This window comes from Dipodomys merriami, unplaced genomic scaffold (genome assembly GCF_024711535.1).
Source record: "Dipodomys merriami isolate MVZ:Mamm:240054 unplaced genomic scaffold, mDipMer1.0.p SCAF_55, whole genome shotgun sequence".
NCBI lineage: Eukaryota > Metazoa > Chordata > Mammalia > Rodentia > Heteromyidae > Dipodomys > Dipodomys merriami.
The window spans coordinates 421,547-442,690 of NW_027206124.1; the positions used below are offsets into that span (position 1 = coordinate 421,547).

General features: G+C 43.7%; 1 protein-coding gene across 7 annotated transcripts in view; it reads left to right on the top strand.

The window, feature by feature from the left end:
- LOC138811690 (apolipoprotein L6-like) overlaps positions 1–20,154 on the top strand; it is a 37,783-nt gene extending 17,629 nt beyond the window's left edge. For 2 of the 7 annotated variants that reach the window (XM_069999389.1, XM_069999390.1), the window contains 3 exons: positions 6,108–6,204; positions 8,521–9,379; positions 18,516–20,154. In XM_069999389.1, coding sequence (XP_069855490.1) covers positions 6,108–6,204; positions 8,521–9,379; positions 18,516–18,539 — 980 coding nt within the window. In that variant the 3' untranslated portion in view covers positions 18,540–20,154. Of the gene's footprint in view, positions 1–3,392; positions 3,487–6,107; positions 6,205–8,520; positions 9,380–18,515 lie in introns of those variants that run through there. The other 5 variants (XM_069999392.1, XM_069999394.1, XM_069999391.1 and 2 more) reach the window with 5 other exon arrangements.
- Positions 20,155–21,144: the final 990 nt, after the last annotated feature.

The window sequence follows — 21,144 nt, forward strand, 5'->3', positions numbered from 1 at the left end:
GATATTGATCGAACGGAGGATCCAGAAATCAGTATCCTCTTTGATTTAGGGTCACATCTTTAGGATATACTATATAAAATAAAATCTTTTCTTATCTATAAGTACTTAAACTACCTTTCTTTTTCCAAAAAATTATCTTTATATATGTATTTTTGTTTATCGGTCCTTTTATCTCTTTTAAGTTTGTATTTAAGACAACTTTGATAAAATTTCTGAATTTAGACAAAATTACTTTTTCACCCAATAATTTCTAGCAGTCGTCTCCTCCTCCTCCTCCCCCTCCCCCTCCCCCTCCTCCTCCTCCTCCTCCTCCTCCTCCTCTTTTTGGTGCTGGTCCTGAGGCTTGAATTCAGAACCTAGGCACTGTCCAGGAGCTTTTTTGCTAAAAGCAGGCACACTATCACTTGAGCCACAGCTCTACTTCTGGCTTTTTGGTGGTTAACTGGCAATAAGAATCTCATTGACTTTCCTGCCTGGGCTGGCTTTGAACCATGATCCTCAGATCTCAGTCTCCTGAGTAGCTAAGATTACAGGTGTGACCACTGGTGCCTCGCTTAGTAGTCTTATCCTTAATGAAGAGCTAGGAAGAAAGCAACTTAAAACTATTTCTTTTAATATAATAACAATTTACAAAAAGCATTATGTTTTTAATAGACCCAAATATGTTATAAAAGAAGGTTGAAACCCAGATGCCCCACCACAGATGAATGGATCCAAAAATTGTGGTATCTATACACAATGGAATATTATGCAGCCATTAGAAATGACAAAATAATGGCATTTGCAGGGAAATGGATGGAGCTAGAAGGAATCATATTGAGCGAGGTAAGCCAAGAGCAAAGAGACAAACGGTACATGGTCTCCCTGATAAGTGGATGCTAAATCCAAAATGTTAGGTGATATGACAAAACTAACAGGACTTAAGAAACAAAGAACTCCCACTCATCTGGTCGAACCACTACTAAATATCCCCATGCTGCTGATCACATGTATGATATATAATGTACACCATTATATGTTATAGACTGTGATAGACAATTTGCTCCAGGAAAGTTAGAATGAACTTGTGACTTTAAATGAGCATCATTATTCCACAATACTGTGAAATTTGGGAAATTATGTAATCACTTAACCACAATTAAAAAAAAAAAAGAACCTCAGGGAAGGTAGGGAGGGAAGGGATGGTAGGGGGAAAACAATGGAGGGGGTAACAATGCTCAATAGGAAGTGTACTCATTACCTCACTCATGTAACTGTAACCCTCTGTATAGTATCTTTACAATAAAAATTTTTTTAAAAAAGGAAAAAAAAAAAGAAGGTTGAGCCCAAATTACACTTCAGACCAAATGAAACAGATTAAGATCATTTGTTGAAATAAGCAAACTTTAGAATCCCTTTTATAAATCTTTGAGGTGGTCTCAGTGGCTACTTGAGTTAAATGACATCTTGTCTGTTTTTTTAGTGTGAGGCTGGGAACTCAATACCTGGCCCTTAAGCTCACTGGGTAGTGCCCTATCAACTGAGCCATGCCTCCAGCCCTGATATCTTTCTTTTCTTTAATCTAGATCTTGAAAGTTAACTTTTTTTTTTTTTTTTTTTGTCCATCATGGGGCCTGAACTCTGGGCCTGGGCACTGTCCCTCAGCTCTTCAGCTCAAAGCTAGCATTTTGCCACTTGAGCCACATCACCACTTCCAATTTTCTGAGTGGCTTATTGGAGAGAAACCACTTTCCTGCCTAGGCTGGCTTTGAACCACAATCTTCAGATCTCAGCCTCCTGAGTAGTTAGGATTACAGGTGTGAACCTCCAGTGCCCGGCTCTTTATTGTTCTTTTTTTTTTTTTTCTGAACTCTGGGCCTGGGTGCTGTTCCTCAGCTCTTCAGCTCAAGGCTAGCACTCTACTACTTGAGCCACAGTGCCACTTCTGGCTTTTTCTGCTTATGTGGCACTGGGGAATTGAACCCAGGGCCTCATGAATGCAAGGTAAGCACTCTACCACTGAGCTACCTTCCTGTAAGCTCCTGGATGGCGAGCAGACTCCACCCTCCTCGCAGCAAAGTCTCCACCCAGTACCTGTGTTACCTAGGCAACTGGAACACCTGGAAGAGGTCACATCTGCATCCCCTGAGGTCACATCTGAATTTGATGTGGCCACACCCTTCTCTGCCCATACCCTAGATAAGGCCTAGCGCAGGCCCAGGCTCTCTCTCTCTCTGTTCTATTCTAGCTCTCTCTGCTCTCTCTCTGTTCTATTCTAGCTCTCTCTGCTATCTAGCTCTCTCTCTGTTCTTTTCTAGCGCTCCCAGCTCTCTCTCTGCTCTTTTCTAGCTCTTTCCTCTCTCTCTCTCAACTCTTAAATGAGGCAACAAACACTCAAAAAGTAGATGCCTAAACAGAACCAATAACCTAACCCCTCTGTAATTTCAGTCTAAGAGTCATTTCATGGCACACACATATGCATACAAATGTTTAAGTGAGTGTGCCAAAAATATCAATTTTGGCAAACACATGATGAGCTAAGAAAAATGTAAAGGTTAAATGACCATAGGTAGCTTGTCATTTATTTTTCTGTAAGTCATGGACAGACTAAGCTTTTCCCCACATTGTTTTAAACAAAATCACATACCCAGAAAAAAATTTCATTAACTTAGAGTGTATTAAATCATTTATTTTTCCAGAGATTGATAATAGACTAGTCAGTTAGAACTTATTTTAAGGGACACCAGAGTTAGTACTTTTGAATTTTTAAAATAAATTATAATAGGTCTTTTTAAATCTCTTTTTGTTTTGTTTTGTTGTTGTTAAAACACTCCTTTCCTATAATTGCTAACAAAGTTGCTAACAAAAGGTAGAAGCTAGAAGTAGTTTAAATGAGTTCAAATGGTTTAAGAAATAACTGATGTAGGCCTAAAGAGGAAACAGAAAGGAAAAACCCCCAAAATAAATGTCATTTTTGCAGCCCCTCATCTAGGACAAGCCTGCTGTAAGTGACTTATGCTCAAAGAGCTTATTTTATTTTTAGATTGTCAAAGTTGTAACTGGAGTTTTGGGCTAAAGGTCCCATTCTGGGGTTCCAATAGATGAGGTTTGGTTATACATGATTGTAAAGCAAATGAAATTTGTCCCTCGATTGTCCCCTTAAAACTCCAATTCTTTTTAACATGAACCCAAAGAGAGAATTGTCAAGGATGTGGGCAATATCAATATTGCCCATCAAGACATAATGTCTGCTTATAAGAAAAAGAGAAGATAGACACCTATGCAATCATTCAAACAGTTAAAAACAGACCACACCTTCAATCATGCTGGTCCTGGCAGACAAGGCCCGCCCACCCTGCTCTTACCACGTCCTGGTGAGAAGGTGTCCCGCCTCCCCAGAGGCCAACCTCTTTTCTTCACCCGCCAGCCTCCAGCTCCCTCTTTACATAGAAAACAAAAGCACTTAAGACAGAACAGACTGAGTGGACGACTTGGTCTTTAACAGCGGTAAGAATTTTCTTTGTTGAAACTTATCATATTTAGCCTTTTAAAATTACCCTGGAGAAGACTGAATGGATTCCCACAGACCTTAGATAGTTAACTTTAAGGGGACGTTTAGGTTTGTGCCTTTTAAAACCTTAACTTTTAACCTCGATTTTTTTTTTAAATCATAGTTATAAAAAAGAGAGGTCTTTCATTACATTCATAGTTGCCTGGCATAGGTTGTACTTACAAGCAATCCTGGCTATTTCTTCCAAGGGGAAATTTTCTGCTCTGCACAGGCAAGATAGAGAGATATAGTACAATACCCAGACAGGGGTGAGGGTGCATCTCATACACCAGGCTCGAGTGCTCTACCACCACTGCCATTCACGGTGAAAAGCAGGCTGGGGTTTGGCCCAGATGAACTGTAGGATAAATGTTCCCTTCAAACGGGTACATTTAATCACTGTTTTATTAACTGGGTCCAGAGATTCAAAGTTGGCCTGCTCTTTGAACTTGGGTTGCCCATGTCTGGCCAACCCTTCAAACCAAGGATGATTTCAGCTTCATTCCCTTGAAGACCTGTATCTATCCTTGAGATAAGTTTTATTTTATTTTTCCTTTTAAACACATTTTGTGCCAAGAGCAATCATTTCCCATCTCCTTCTCCCACCCTACCCCTCCTATCCCACTCCCTCGACCCTTGCAAGATAACTTTAAGATATCTTCTGTTCCCAGAGCACACTAATTAATTTGGCCAAGTGGGCTAGGTCTGAGGGAGAACTGTTCCCTGCCTTAAACAAAACAAAACAAAAACAACTAAAAGTTGCAGCTTATGAGGGAGTGTAAGGCTTAAAGCAAAGAAAATAGTACTTATATGTTTCTAATCAAGCCAGCCACTGATACAATGTTGGTCTGGGAATTCCTGGCTGCTGTTTCCTGTTCCTTATTTTCCCTGATCTGCCCTGGGCAGTGTGAGCAACTACTTTTATTTGGTTTGTAGTCTACTGGAGCCCAGTGCAGGAGCTCAGTCCCAAACAATAATATCTTGTAACGTCTTGTAACATTATAAGTCACAAAATCAAACATACTATGATTATGTCCTTGGGAATATAATTTGCATGGCTGCTTTATCCTGTCAAAATGAACTTTCAATCATTATAGTCAATTTGCTCACCACAGCAAATGACAAGAAACAATCCAAATCACATCAAACGATAGAAGAAAGATAAATCAACTATAATATATTCACATGATTAAATACTATGTGATAATTATGTAGAATTATTAATTTAATAACAATTATATAGTATTTGTTTATAGTAATACCTATTACTATATAATAGTAATTACATACAATTCTTATATTGTATTTAATTATGTAAATATATTACTATTATGTAGATATGAAATGCATTATATAACATTATTGTATATATTAGACACACATATATATTTAGTGCTAGTAATGGGGTTAAATTCAATGTCTGGGTGCTGTCCTTGAGCTTTTTTACTCAAAGCTCTACCACTTTGGCCACAGCTCTACTACTCTCCTTTTGATGGTTAATTGGAGATAAGAGTCTCCTGCCCTGGCTGGCTTCAAGCTTCAATTTTCAGATCTCAGCCTTCTGAGTAGCTGGGATTACAGGTGGCTCCCAGCCAACTACAATAGCTTTTAAAACTGAAAGCTCCCACTCCATAGATGAACTTCACAGACCTTACATGTAGTGAAAGAAGTCAACCAAATGGCTTTGTTTGTGTGAAGTTGAATAAGCCAACTAAGCAACGGTGTGTGATTATCATGATTCTAACAGCAATTACCAGTCAGAGTGTGGTTACCTTTGGAGTGGAATATTATTAGTGGGAGGAGTAGATCTTGATCTAGGTGGCAATTCTCTAGTGTACAGAAAATTAACCTTCCTTATTTTGCTTCCCAAGGTTTCAGCTACCCATGATCAAGAATATTAAGTGGGACATTACAGAAACAATTGATAAGCCTTAAACTGTATACAGTTTTGTGCCTGATGAATCTTGTGCTTTCTGTCCTGCTCAAGACCTGTAACACCCCTTTAAGGCCCAGTGTTTCCATGTAGACTATGCTATCTACCCATCAGTCACTTAGTATAACACAGTATATACTGGGCTAGGTCTCAGCCACCCTGGGAATGTTGGGGGTGGGGCTACTGCATCTGCTTTTTTACAATCACTTTTAGCCAAATATAATCCTTATGCCAAAGTGGCATCTTTTTCCATCTTCCAATGTAGATATTAAAATCTGTTGAGCTGAGTACTTTATTGTATGTACTTATTGTAAGTTAGACCTCAAACTAATATTTAAAAACAACAGCTGAGCTGGGTTCTGGTGGCACATGCCTGTAATCCTAGCTGCTCAGGAGGCTGAGATCTGAGAATCTTGGTGCTAAGCCAACCTGTGCAGGAAAGTCTGCACTCTAATTAGGGCTCAGGCCCTGAGTTCAAGCCCCATGACCAACAAAAATAAATAAATAAAAATTAAAACAAACAAACAGCTGGCAAACAGCCTGCCATGTGTTTTATTATGTTTTCAATTTTGCATAATCTGTATGATTGAATTTCACAAGGTATATGACATATGTCATAATTTTGTTTTCTACATTTCTAACCAGAAGACCATTTAACTCGTGGGTACATGGATTTGGTGCTGGATCAACTGCCTGCCACCCAGGTAGTGAGAGATTTGGAGGCTGGCATTGATATGCAAAGGTAATCCATGGCTTGGCCCCCAGGGAGAGGGCTGGGTCTCTGAAGGCTGCAGGTGTCTTTGGAGTTAGGAGTGGCTGCTTCAGTAGCACTGGCTGCCAGATACTACTTGCCTTTCACTATCTCTGTTATTGTCTCCCTAGGGAGAGAAAAAAATATCGCACCAGCTTAACTAAATATTTTTGAAAGCATGTTAAGATTTACTCAGGGGCTGGGAAGGTGGCTCAGTGGTAGAGCGCTTGCCTTGCATGCATGAGGCCCTGGGTTCAATTCCTCAGCACCACAAAAGCAGGAAAAAAAAGCCAGAAGTGGTGCTGTGGCTCAAGTGGTAGAGCGCTAGCCTTGAGCTGAAGAGCTGAGGGACAGCACCCAGGCCCAGAGTTCAGGCCCACAACCGGACCCCCCCACCCACACAAAAAAAGAAGATTTACTCAGAACTTCATGAACAGGAATTACCCCTCATCTGGGTCCCATGAAAGGGACCCACAAAGGAAGCCCGTTAGTATTAATGGATTTAATGTGTTAAAAGCTAATTCTGTGTTCAGCTATATCTCATCACCTCTCAACACAGCATGGGCAAGCAACTGGGTGAACTGTCTGTGCAGAGTTTCATAGAACTAGATTTTGATTTTATTCTAAGACAGGCAATGTGGCTGCCCAAGGAAGGAGGGTCTGGGGGTACATATGAGATATTTGGTTTAATTAGGAAACATGTAGCCAGGCACTGGTGGATCATGTCTATAATCCTAGCTACTTAGGAGGCTGAGAGCTGAGGATGGTGGTCTGAAGCCAGCCTAGGTAGGAAAGTCTTTGAGACTCTTATCTCCAATGAACCACCAGAAAACTGGAAGTGGCTGTGAACTGTGACTCAAAGTGGTCGAGTATTAGCCTTGGGCAAACAAACAAAAAAGCTCAGGGAGAGTGCCCAGGCCCTGAGTTCAAGCATTTGAGGATATTGGTATCCATGGGGGTCCTAGAACCATGGTTACAGAGGCACAGCTTCAGGAAGGGATCTGGGTATCAGCTGACATCTAAGCTCTTCTGGTCCCACATGGTCTCTTGGGAGAATCCGCTTTCCTTTTTGGGCTTCACAGGTCCCTCAGCTAGAAAGTGAAGGAGGAGACTGGGCACCACTGTTGTCACTGGCCTCCTCCGCTCATCTAAAGGAAATGTGAGCGTGGCACTTGACAGAAGATGCCAGAAGGAGCTGCCTTGCCACTTCCTGTTGCTGCTCTTGGGGCTTTCAGTCTTCTTCACTCTGTCCTGCCAAATGCAAGGGAGAAGGGGCCAGAACCCCTCATCCCAATTTTTTTCCATGCAGGACCAATCCTATCTGCTAAGGGGCCAAGTAAAGCCAGGAGGATGCTCTAACTCCTCTCCACACAGAGGAATGAGGGCATGCCCATAGAAGCTAACATCAAGTTTGTCCACATGAGTGATCTTGTCTACAATCAGGCTTCCTCTGCCCTCTGACTCACCTCTACATAGAGGTCTCCTACTCCTGCCAATCATCTGACCTTTACCCTTACTCTTCCCAGATCTCTCCCTCCATCCCTCCCATGTTCCTTCTCTTGAGCAGGATCCCGGCATTTCCCTGCACACAGGCCCAGAGCTCTTGTTCCTCTAAGCACTGACAGAAATGTCCCTAGGGAAGAATGTGCCTGCCCCACCTATTTGGTCAAGGCTGCTGTTACTCTCACTAGGCTGTTCAGAGTCCCCTGTACCTCTTTCTTGTCTTCATGAGATCAGTGGCTTCCTGCAAAGGTTAGGCCTCTCATTGACACCCTGGAACTTTCAGACCGGCTCCATAGGGAGATGCAGAAGGGGTTTGTCACCAGACGATGGACTAAGGGGTTCCCTCAGCTTCCAAGTTTCTATGAAAAATCACAGATCCTTGAGCTCCACACATGAAGAGAATTTCAGGAGCCCAGCTCTGGTGGCTCACACCTATACTCCTAGCTACTCAGGAGGCTGAGTTCTGAGGATTGAGGTTGGAAGCCAGTCTGGAAGCCAGCCCTGGCAGGAAAGTATAGAGTGCTAACCTTGAACAAAATAGATCATGGACAGTGCCGTCCCTGAGTTCCAGCCCCAGGGTTTCTCTCTCTCTCTCTCTCTCTCTCTCTCTCTCTCTCTCTCTCTCTCTCTCTCTCTCTCTCTCTCTCTCTCTCTCTCTCACACACACACACACACACACACACACATGCTTTACCCTATCGATCCTGCCTCAGGCTCAAAGTTAGTAAAGGTAGAACATGCTGAAGCCACAGGGTTAGATGCAGAGTCAGGCTTTTCCCTCATCTTTATTTCCCTCATCCACAGAGAGGAAGAAGATGAGGGCCCCATGGGTGAAGAGGAGATGCTACAAGATGAAGAAGGTCTGTCAGCTAGAGAACAAACATTTTTGGAAGAGTTCCCCAGATGGAAACAGGATCAAAAAAGAGTCATTAGAAAGCTCCTCAGACTTGCAGATGAGATTGACGCAAACTACCAGAGAGCCACCAAGACCAAAGTGATTTCTAACTCCACCGCCATCGTCTCCGGGATCATGAGCATCCTAGGTTTAGCCCTCGCCCCAGCAACAGCAGGAGGGAGTCTGATGCTCACAGCTGCTGGCCAAGGCTTGGGGACCATAGCTGGGATCACCAATATAGTGAGCGATGTGTTCAAAAATTCTCGAAATAAAAAAGCCCAAGCTCAAGCCAACAGCCTCATGGCCTCTGAAGACAAGGAGTTCCAGCAGGCTGGCGGAGGGAAGACATCTTATGTTACAGCTCTGGGTAAGATTGTCTATGCTTGTGGGAATGCCGTGGACAACATCAAGAGGAATGCCCAAGCCTATCGCCTTGCGCGAACCCGCCCGCACTTGGCCACTGCCGCCAAGCAACTCCTGAAAACTGGCCAAGTCTCAGCCAAAAGCAGCAGACAGGTGCAAAAGGCCTTTGAGGGAACAGTCTTGGCCATGAAAAAAAGTGCACTCATGTCGGGAGGGGTGATGGCTGTCATCTTCCTATACCAGGACTCGGTGGCTCTTGCAGATGATTTGAAGCAACTGAAGGAGGGAACAAGGGCAGAGCTTGCCAAAGAGCTCTGGGACAAGGCTCGGGAGCTGGAGGAGCTGGTGGCAGAATGCACCTACTACTATGAGAGGTTACAGAAGAAGGTAGAGACTGAATTCAAGGTGAGGGAGCTTTTTACTGGGACCTGTGGGAGTCAAGGTGGACCAGACAGAGCAGTGTGTGTGTGTGTGTGTGTGTGATGGATATTGTAGGGATGGTCCTCAGGATATAGTCTATGGTGGCCAAGGAGATCCAAATAGTATCAAGTATCCCTTAGAGAAGAGGAAGTCAGTACTGGTCATGCCTTCTTAACATTTTTTTTTTTGTTGTTGTTGTTGGTCATGGGGCTTGAACTCTGGGCCTGGACGCTGTCCCTGAGCTCTTCAGCTCAAGGTGAGCCCGCTACCACTTGAGTCACAGCGCTACTTCCTAAAAAATTTTCTTTTAATCCCTCAAGGTTTTAAAAAAACCCTTCTACTGGGAAGGGGGTCTTTCTGATTTTACTGAGACACTGAGAATCCTGGACTTGATGGATTGTGTCCTATCAGACTCCCATGTAGAAACACTAAGCCCCAGTGTGACTGGTTTGGAGAGGGGCCTTCAGCCTAGGGGAGGGCCTAGGGTGGTGATCCTATCCTAATTGGTGGGACTGCTGTCCTTAAAAGATGAGAAGGCTGGGCACTGGTAACTCACACTTATAATCCTAGCTACTCAAAAGTCTGAGATCTGAGGATAACAGTTTGAAGCCAGCCCACGCAGGACAGTCTGTGAGACTCATCTCCAATAAACCACCAAAAAAAACCAGAAGTGGAGGTACAGCTCAAATGGTAGAGTACCAGCCTTGAGTGACAAAGCTAATGCACAGTGGCCAGACCCTAAGTTCAACCCCCAACACTGGCACACATAAAATAAATTGACACCTAATAATTGCATTGAGTTTTTTTTTAATTTTTTTATTGTAAAGATACTATACAGAGGGTTACAGTTACATGAGTGAGGTAATGAGTACACTTCCTCTTGAACATTGTTACCCCCTCCATTGTTTTCCCCCTACCATCCCCTCCCTCCCTCCCTTCCCCAAGGTTCTTTTTTTTTTTTTTTTTGATCGTGATTAAGTGATTACTTAATTTCCGGAAATTCACAGTATTGTGGAATAATGATGCTCATTTAAAGTCATAAGTTCATTCTAACTTTCCTGGAGCAAATTGTCTATCACAGTCTGTAATATATAACGGTGCTCATATGTTATATACCATATATGTGATCAGCAGCATGGGGATATTTAGTAGTGGTTCAACCAGATGAGTGGGAGTTCTTTGTTTCTTAAGTCCTGTTAGTTTTGTCATATCACCTAACATTTTGGATTCATCATCCACTTATCAGGGAGACCATGTACTGTTTGTCTCTTCGTTCTTGGCTTACCTCGCTCAACATGATTCCTTCTAGCTCCATCCATTTCCCTGCAAATGCCATTATTTTGTCATTTCTAATGGCTGCATAATATTCCATTGTGTATAGATACCACAATTTTTGGATCCATTCATCTGTGGTGGGGTATCTAGGTTGTTTCCATATCCTAGCTATTGCGAACAGTGCTGCAATAAACATGGAGGTGCACGTGTCCTTGTATATTGGTTCCTGTTGTTCAGGGTAGATGCCTAGAAGTGGTATGACTGGGTCGTAAGGGAGGTCAATCTTTAGCTTTCTAAGGACCCTCCAGACTGCTTTCCAAAGTGGTTGTATGAGTGTACATTCCCACCAGCAGTGTAATAGCGTTCCTCGTTCTCCACATCCCCTCCAGCATTTGTCGTTGGCTGATTTGTGGATGTGGGACATTCTGACTGGGGTAAGGTTGTATCTCAGGGTTGTCTTTATTTGCATTTCCTTCACCACCAGGGATGATGAACATTTCCTCATGTGTTTCTTTGCCATTTTTATTTCTTCATTTGAGAAGTCCCTCTTTAGTTCCCTTGCCCATTTAGTAATTGGTTTGTTGGGTTTGGGAGGGATTAGTTTCTTGAGTTCCCTGTATATACAGGATGTTAACCCCTTGTCTGATATATTGCTGGTAAATATTTTTTCCCAATTAGTTGGTTGTCTTTCTAGCTTGGTTGCGATAGCTTTATCTGTGCAGAAGCTTTTTATTTTAAGGTAGTCCCATTTGTCGAGTCTCTCTCCAATTTGTTGTGACCCTGGGACTCTGTTCAGGAAGTTCCTTCCTGTGCCTATTAGTTCAAGTGTCTCTCCTACTCTGTCCTGCAGTAGTTTCAGAGATTCAGGTTTAATGTTAAGGTCTTTAATCCATTTTGAGTTGATGTTGGTGCATGGTGATAGGCTGGGGTCCACTTTTAGTTTTCTGCATGTGGCTGCCCAGTTTTCCCAGCACCAGCGGTTGAAGAGGCTGTGTTTCTTCCATTGTATGTCTTTGGCTCCTTTGTCGAATATCAGCTGGCTGTAGGCCTGTGGATTTATTTCTGGATCTTCTATTCTGTTCCATTGGTCTTCGGGTCTGTTTTTGTGCCAGTACCATGCTGTCTTTGTTATTATAGCTCTGTAGTAGAGTTTGAAGTTCGGCATGGATAGCCCTCCCATATTGTCTTTATCCCCTAGAATTGTTTTGGCTATTCTAGGTCTTTTGTTGTTCCATATGAATTTTTGGACTGTTTTCTGTATTTCAGAGATGTACGTCATTGGGATTTTAATAGGAATTGCGTTGAATTTGTATATTAGTTTTGGAAGTATTACCATCTTTACTATATTAAGTCGGCCTATCCAGGAGCATGGGAGGTCTTTCCATTTCCTAGTGTCTTCTGCAATTTCTTTCTTTAACTTTTTATAGTTCTCATTAAATAGTTCTTTTACATCTTTGGTTAGGTTAATTCCTAAATATTTTATTTTTCGGGAGGTTATTGTGAATGGGGTTGCTCCCTTTATTTCCCTCTCTTCCTGTACATTATCAGTGTATAGGAAGGCAACTGATTTTTGTGGGTTTATTTTGTATCCTGCTATTTTGCCAAAGTGATTTATGATTTCTAAGAGTTTGGGGATGGAGTTTTTGGGATCTTGGAGGTATAGTATCATGTCGTCTGCAAAAAGGGATAGTTTAACTTCTTCTTTTCCTATGCGGATCCCTTTAATGTCTTTTTCTTGCCTTATTGCCCTGGCTAAGGGTTCTAGGACTATATTGAAGAGGAGTGGAGACAGTGGGCATCCTTGCCTTGTTCCTGATTTTAGGAGAATTGGTTGTAGCTTTTCCCCATTAAGTATAATATTGGCTATTGGTCTGTCATAAATGGCTTTTATTGTTTTTAGAAATGTTCCTTCTATTCCTATTTTCTCCAGAGCTTTTAGCATGAATGAATGTTGAATTTTGTCAAAGGCCTTTTCTGCATCTGTAGCGATAATCATGTGATTCTTGACCTTGGCTCTGTTGATATGTTGGATTACATTTATTGACTTACGTATGTTAAACCATCCCTGTGTCTCTGGGATGAAGCCTACCTGGTCATAGTGAATTATTTTTTTTATGTGTTTCTGGATTCTGTTAGCTAGAATCTTGTTAAGGATCTTTGCATCTGTGTTCATCAAGGAGATTGGCCTGTAATTCTCCTTTTTGGTTGGGTCTTTGCCTGGTTTGGGGATGAGTGTGATATTGGCTTCGTAGAATGAGTTTGGGATAGCTCCTTCCTTCTCTGTTTCTCTGAAGAGCTTGAGGAGTATGGGTATTAGTTCTTGTTTGAAGGTCTTATAGAATTCTGCTGTGAATCCATCTGGTCCTGGGCTTTTTTTTGTTGGAAGACTTTTGATAGCTTCCTGTATCTCATTATAGGATATTGGCTTATTTAATTGGTTAACTTCTTCTTTGCTCAGTTTGGGCAACTTGTATTTCTCTAAAAATGCATCCATTTCTGCCTGATTTTCTTCCTTTAGAGAGTATAGCTTTTGAAAGTAGTCTGTTAGAATTGTTTGGATATCTTGGGTACGTGTGGTGATGTTTCCCGTGGCATCCCTAATCCTATTAATATGGGTTTCCTCTCTTCTTTTTTTAATTAATCTAGCCAATGGGCCATCAATTTTGTTTATTTTTTCAAAGAACCAGCTTTTTGTTTGGTTTATTTTGGTTATGGTTTTCTGATTTTCTAATTGGTTAATCTCTGCTTTTAATTTGGTTATCTGGCTTCTTCTAGTAGCTTTAGGTCCCATTTTTTCCTGTTTTTCTAGCTGTTTTAATTGCAACATGAGATTATTTACTTGGTCTGACTCCATTCTCTTGATGTGGGCACTGAGGGCAATAAATTTGCCCCTCAGGACTGCTTTTGCTGTGTCCCACAAGTTTCTTTGTGAGGTGTTTTCATTTTCATTGAGTTGTAGGAAATGCTTTATTTCTTCTCTGATCTCTTCTGTTATCCAGGCATTGTTAAGGAGTGTGCTGTTCAATTTCCATGTATTGGAGAAATTTCTGCGGTATGCTTTGTTATTGAGAGCTAGCTTGATTCCACTGTGGTCAGATAGGATACAGGGGATTATGTCGATCCCTTTGTATTTGCTTAAGTTCCTTGCATGAACTATGATATGGTCTATTTTGGAGAAAGTTCCGTGAGCTGCTGAGAAGAATGTGTACTGTTTTGTTTTAGGGTGAAATACTCGGTAGATGTCAGTTAATTCCGCTTGCAGTATGGCCTCTCTTAATTCGGTAGCTTCTTTGCCAATCCTCTGGTTGGTAGACCTGTCCTTTGGTGAGAGTGGTGTGTTAAAGTCTCCTAGTATTATCGTATTGGGATCTATTTTATTCTGTAAGTTTGAGAGCATTTGTTTGACATATCTGGGTGCACCAATATTTGGGGCATATAAGTTGATGATGGTTATATCCTCCTCTTGGATTGTTCCCTTTATTAATATGTAGTGTCCGTCCTTGTCTTTCTGTACTGATTTTAATGAGAAGTTTATTTTGTCAGATATCAGGATAGCTACACCTGCTTTCTTACTGGGGGCGTTTGATTGGTAGATCCTTTTCCACCCCTTCACTCTGAGTTTGTTTGTATGTTTGGCTGAGAGGTGGGTCTCCTGAAGGCAACAGATGGATGGGTCTTGTTTTCTTATCCAGTCCTCAGTTCGTTTTCTTTTAATTGGCGAATTCAGCCCATTTATATTAAGAGAAAGTATAGAGAGATGCATTTGTTGTCCCTGCCATTCCGTTTTCCTAAGTTTTTCTTTTTTCCTTTCCTCCTGTGCTTGCTCAGTTAGACTTTGAGTAACGCCTGTTTGGGGCAGGCCCCAGTTCCTGGCTGCTTTCTTCAGGTTGTGTCCCCCCTCTTAGAATTCTTTGTAATGCTGGCTTAATGTTTATGTATTCATTTAGTTTTTCTTTGCTATTAAAAGTTTTCAGTTCTCCATCGAATGTGAATGCTAGCTTTGCCGGGTAGATCAGTCTGGGTTGGCAGTTATTGGCTCTCAGGGCTCGTATGGTGCTTTCCCAGGCTTTTCTTGCATTCATTGTTTGTGTGGAGAGATCTGCAGTAATTCTTATTTTTTTCCCATTGTAGTATAGCTCCTTCTTCATTTTTGCTGCGTGCAGGATTGTTTCCTTATTATTCAGATCTATCATTTTTACTATAATGTGTCTAGAAGTGTTTCTCCTGGGGTCTTGCTTGTTGGGTGTTCGATAAGCTTTTGTGATGTAGTTAAGATGGTCGTTTTTGAGGTGGGGAAAATTTTCATTGATTATCTTGTTAAATAGGTGTTGCATTCCCTTGCTCTGGAATTCCTCACCTTCGTCCACTCCAATTATGCGAAGGTTAAATTTTTTAGCATTATCTGCTTGCTCTTGAATATCCCTTTGGTTTAATTTGAGTAATTTTTCCATATCTGTCACTTTTTGGTCCAGTTGGTGTATTCTGTCTTCTGTATCTGACACTCTACCTTCCATTTCATTCACTCTGTTGACAGTGGCTTCTATTGTGGTTTGCATGGAGGAAATGGATCCCTTTATGGATTCAATGTTGGTTCTCAGAGTACTGATCTCACCTCTCAATGAGGTATGCATTACCTCTAATTTGGCGTTTATCTCACTTCTTACTGAGGTTTGTGCAGCTTCTATTTTTGCATGCATCTCTTGTTTGATACCCTGTATCTCTTTGGATAGTTCATCCTTGTGCTCTTTCAATTTCTGATCAATTTCTCGCTTTATTTCTTGAGTCATTGCCTCCAGCAACCCTTGGAAGTAGCCTTTGTCTTCCATTCCTGCTTTGCTCCCACTGGGGCTCTCCCCTGTGTGGCTGCTGGCTTTTGAGGTGAGCTTGCTGTCCTGGGTGGTAGTAAACCTTGTGATTTTTCTCTGTGATTTTCGCATGGAGGTTCAGGAGACTGCTCTTCAATTTTGTTTTGGTGTGTCTGTCTTTGCTTGGTTGCTGATTCTGTATTGGTAGAGAGAGTCTGTGCCTGATCTGGGTTCTGTTGGGTGCCTATTTCCAGCTGCTATTCTGACTTACTTAGGATTCTCAGCTCTCTGCTGTAGATTGCTGGCAGTTCCCGCCTTTGGAGGGGTTGAGCAGCCTAGACTGCTTGTGTTTGCTCCTACGGGTGCTCTTGTGAAGAACAGATGCTCTGGATGCACTCTCCCAAATGCTGGAGTCTGCTATGGGCTCCTGATGTGTTTTTATTTGTTTTGGGCTGGTTGTGGGCTTGAACTCTAGGTTTGGGTGCTGTCCCTCAGCTTTTCAGCTCAAGGCTGGCACCCTACCGTTTGAGCCACAGCACCACTTCTGACCCTTTTTGCTTTTGTGATGCTGAGGAATCAGATGCAGGGCCTCATACATCCAGGACTATCACTCTATTGCTGAGCCGCCTTAACAGTCTGAGCTCCTGCTTACTATCAGGTGCTGGCAGCCTGTGTTGCCCAATTCCCAGTCTAGGGTATATGGGTGGAGTTTTGGTGGGGTTTGGGCTTCTCTTGTCCTGGGCCTCCAGGTCTTTTGTTGTCACAGGCGTGCTTCCCGGGGGAGTGTTGTTTCCTGGTTTTCTCCCCTCTGTTGAGGCGTATGCTCAGCTTTTTACTTCAATTGGGAGGAGTAGGTTGTGTTGTTCAGGCGCCGGATCCCCGGGCCTGGTTCCGGCCCCAGCCTGGAGTGCGCTTGTTAGGCCTGTGCTGATGTGTGTACCACCTAGGTTATGCAGCCTGGAGCGCACTCGTTAGGCCTGTGCTGATGTGTATACCACCTAGGTTTTACAGCCTGGGGGACACAGTTCAAATTTCTTCTACTGTTGGTAGTCTTGACCCAGGGGCGCTGTTCCTGGCTTGGGCATTTAAGCTCCCTTCCAGGGGTGCTCTTGCTCTAGCCTGGCCAGCTGAGTGTGCTCCACGGGCTGGTGGAGCTCTCAAACAGTTCCCAGTTTTAGTGGGTCCTGTGGTCCGGGTGCTGGGGTAGGGAGTCTAGGTCAGGGTCTGGGGATTCCCTCCAGCTCTGGTCTCCCTTGAGGGATACACTTCCCCTGTGGGGTACTCACCCTGGAGCTGGTTGTTTCTGTGTGGTTTAGGTCGTCAGTTGTTGTTGCAATCCGCGCTGGGTTGGGCGGTGGTGGCTCTGTGTGATTCTTTTCTGTCTCTGCCTCTGTCGAAGCTATTGGGTCAAGAGTGTCCACGCTCAGGCAGCTTCTTCTCGGTACCTCTGGGGCCCAAGTGACCCCGCCGGGTTGTTGCGATCGTGATCGGGCGGGCGGGTGGTCTGCAGACAGGACCCTTTGTCGCGCCGAGCGGCTTTGGCGGGATGGAACCTCTCTGCTCGGGTGGAGAGTGCTGGATCGTTGCGATCGCGATCAGGCGGGCCGGGTGGTCTGCCGACAGGTCCTTTTGTCACTCTGCTGATGCCGAGCGGCTTTGGCGGGATGGAGCCTCTCTGCTCGGGTGGAGAGTGAGGGGTGGGGGTGGGATCCTCGTGGAGACTCCCGGCTGGTAGGTTTCTCTGTTCCTGGCGATCTGCTGTTCTGCAAACCAGTACCTGATGTCCTGAAAGTGGCCCCCTGTGTCTCTGCTGTTTCTCTGGGGCTCCCCCAGCCCCCGCCGGGCCGGCTGGCCGGCGGCTTGGCGCACTGCCGCGCAGCCAGTAAAGGTTGGGGGAGGGGTCTTCGCTTTTCTCTGTTTTGAAATTCTTTTCCTCTCTTTCTTTTTTTGTTATTCTCCGCCTCTGGTTTTTCTCTGAGTGTTCGTCTTTTTGTTGTTGTCGGTCTCTTGGGGAGATTAAGCGTTGGAACTCGAACTCTCTTTTTGGTTGGAGAGAGCTGTGGCGTTTCCCTACTGCCCCGTCGCCATCTTGGTCCCCCCCTTCCCCTCAAGGTTTTAAAAAAAACCCTTCTACTGGGAAGGGGGTCTTTCTGATTTTACTGAGACACTGAGAATCCTGGACTTGATGGATTGTGTCCTATCAGACTCCCATGTAGAAACACTAAGCCCCAGTGTGACTGGTTTGGAGAGGGGCCTTCAGCCTAGGGGAGGGCCTAGGGTGGTGATCCTATCCTAATTGGTGGGACTGCTGTCCTTAAAAGATGAGAAGGCTGGGCACTGGTAACTCACACTTATAATCCTAGCTACTCAAAAGTCTGAGATCTGAGGATAACAGTTTGAAGCCAGCCCACGCAGGACAGTCTGTGAGACTCATCTCCAATAAACCACCAAAAAAACCAGAAGTGGAGGTACAGCTCAAATGGTAGAGTACCAGCCTTGAGTGACAAAGCTAATGCACAGTGGCCAGACCCTAAGTTCAACCCCCAACACTGGCACACATAAAATAAATTGACACCTAATAATTGCATTGAGTTTTTTTTTTTAATTTTTTTATTGTAAAGATACTATACAGAGGGTTACAGTTACATGAGTGAGGTAATGAGTACACTTCCTCTTGAACATTGTTACCCCCTCCATTGTTTTCCCCCTACCATCCCCTCCCTCCCTCCCTTCCCCAAGGTTCTTTTTTTTTTTTTTTTTGATTGTGATTAAGTGATTACTTAATTTCCGGTAATTCACAGTATTGTGGAATAATGATGCTCGTTTAAAGTCACAAGTTCATTCTAGCTTTCCTGGAGCAAATTGTCTATCACAGTCTGTAATATATAACGGTGCTCACATGTTATATACCATATATGTGATCAGCAGCATGGGGATATTTGGTAGTGGTTCAACCAGATGAGTGGGAGTTCTTTGTTTCTTAAGTCCTGTTAGTTTTGTCATATCACCTAACTGCATTGAGTTTTATTTTTTTCCTGCAGAAACTCAAGAAAGAAAGCTTCTGAGCTCCTGTCTGGAGGGAACCATGGAGAGTCCTCAGCCTATATACAGATGTGGGCAAGCAGAATCCCTGGGTACAGGAGGGCTGAAGGCACGCTAAGGCCCAGGACCTCTGGGCCAGGTAAAAAGCAACCAAAGTAGGAGCCAAATGCTGGCGGAGGAGGAGCCCAGAGACCTGCCATTTGGGAGGTCCAAGAGAGTTCCTTGGTCTTGAGAGGAACCATTTCTACCAAGAGGGCACTGCCAAGCCTGGTAATGAAGCTCCTTCACCCCTCTGCTACTACTGACACTGTGCCCATGTTCCCAGTCCCTCGCCTGCCCTACCGCTGGTCCACTTTAGACAGGTCTTGTTTCCTGCCAGCCTGTAAAATGAGGGGCAGGAGAGGTCCTGGGGAAAGGTCAGCTCTGTGTCAGGTCATCTCTCTGTCCCTACCTTGCAGCTACTGGCTCAGAGCCAGATGCACACACAAAGGATGTCACTGGAACCTGCTCAACCAGATTCCATCCACAAGGAGAGAGGCCCAGGATCCCCTCTTGTACCCTAAGTTCTTAGTGTTCTTTCAGGACCTTACACCTTGTTGGTGGATTTTTCCTGGATGCCTGGTTCAGCTCTCTTAATTATATTTTTGCATACCTTTACTAGAGCTTGAACTCAATGCCTAGGGTTTTTGTTTTGTTTTTGTTTTTTTTCTCAAGGCTGGCACTCTGTGACTTGACCCATGCTTTCTAGATACTGTGTGTGTGTGTGTGTGTGTGTGTGTGTGTGTGTGTGTGTGTGTGTGTGTGTGTGTGTGTGTGTGTGTGTGTGTGTGTGTGTATGGAGATGGGAGGGGAAAATTGGAAGAGAGCAAGGGGAAAGGGTTAAGGGGTAACACTGTCCAAAAATAGCCGTACTCATTTCCTGATTTATGTAACTGTAACCCCTCTGTATATCACTTTTATAACATGCACAAAAATTGCATAAAGAAGATTTACCTTTAAAAAAAAAACAGAAAAAATCCTTTGGTGTGTGAATACCTGCCACATCCTGAATAATTATCATCCAGTACTAATACCTGGCACCAAGTAGTCACACAGCTCTGGGCTTTGGTTGGTGGAATGGCTGAGAGAATGGGAGGGATGAGTGGGGCTCTGAGAGTCACCTGTGACTGGCTGAATCCTACGACTGAGTTTTGGTTTCCTTGGCCATGAAAGAAGGATAACCAGAGGTCAAATCCAGGACTCCATGTGGGCCATGACTTACAGGGCCTGTCTATAAGAAATGCATCCTGGAGGTACCCATGAAGGAAATCTAAATCCTTGCTAGGGCCACTGAGGCCATACCAAAGTAGGTGGGAGAGGAGCTTTCCTCCTACCACCCCTCCCTGGTGCCTCTTCCCAACTCACGGCCCAGCCAGCTGTCTGCATTCTGCCTTCCCACCTTCCTCTCCCACTCTTCCTTCCTGGCCTCTTTCAGGTGTGTCCTCCTACTCTCTCCCCACCAGTTAAATATCTATACTCCTTGCTGAGAAACCCCATAAACTAACCCAAGCTATAAAACCTTTGCTCCGTCCTGCCCAGAGAACTGGGTATACTATACCTCTCTGTCTAGCTGCCCATCCACCATTTTTTTCTTTAACAATGTCCTAATAAACCTATTCAGGGCCACCCACCCCATCAGGCTCCCGGCCCCTACTTTGGGTCCCCGAGATTATTCATGGTGCTCTGAAGGAATGTGGACCACGCCACCACGGTGCCATCATCAGTCTGAGATGTAATTTTACTTTGGAAAGGTAAGGAATGGCACCCACTCATTTCCCATGGGGAAAGCTCTACCACTTGAGCCACACCTCTACGACTGGCTTTTCACTGCTAACTGGAGATAAGAATCTCATGCATTTGTCCATCTGGGCTAGCTTTGAACCATGATCCTCAGATCTCATTCTTCTGAGTTGCTAGGATAACAGTCATGATCTACCAGTGCCCAGCTTCCTTTTTTTTTTTTAATTAGTACAAATAACTTGCATGCACATCTTTACCCATATTTCTCTGAGTACCTGCCACTTGTTTGTGTATGAGTGAATGTCTAGAAGTGGTTTGCCGAGCTCCAAGCATATGTGTGGTTAATCTGAGGAACATCCCCTCCAAGGTCTGTCACGTGACATTTCCAAAGAGGGAGGGTCTGCTTGGGCACAGCCTGCTCTTTCTCACTGATACTTCATTTTTTTGCTTTCTCCAGGTCAAGCAGCTAGGTCTAAATTTGCATTTTTTGGGGGGGGGAATAATGACGTAAAGTTTTATGCCCTATGCTTACTGCTCTTTCTACTTTTTTTGTGGGACACATCTTCAAAGAACAAGAGAAATACCCATTTACAGAAAATGAGAACCAAATGACATGTGAAAGATCAGATCAAAGACTTGATAATGATTGTTAATTTTCTTCATAAAAGAACTGGCCTGGGGTAGGATAAGGAAGACCCACTTTAGATGTGGGGACCAGACAGGAAGTCATATTTAGTAATCACATTAAAGATTGCAGATTCTTGGTTGCAGGGTACTACCTGGTACCTGGTGAGGTGTGTGTGTGTGTGTGTGTGTGTGTGTGTGTGTGTGTGTGTGTGTGTGTGTGTG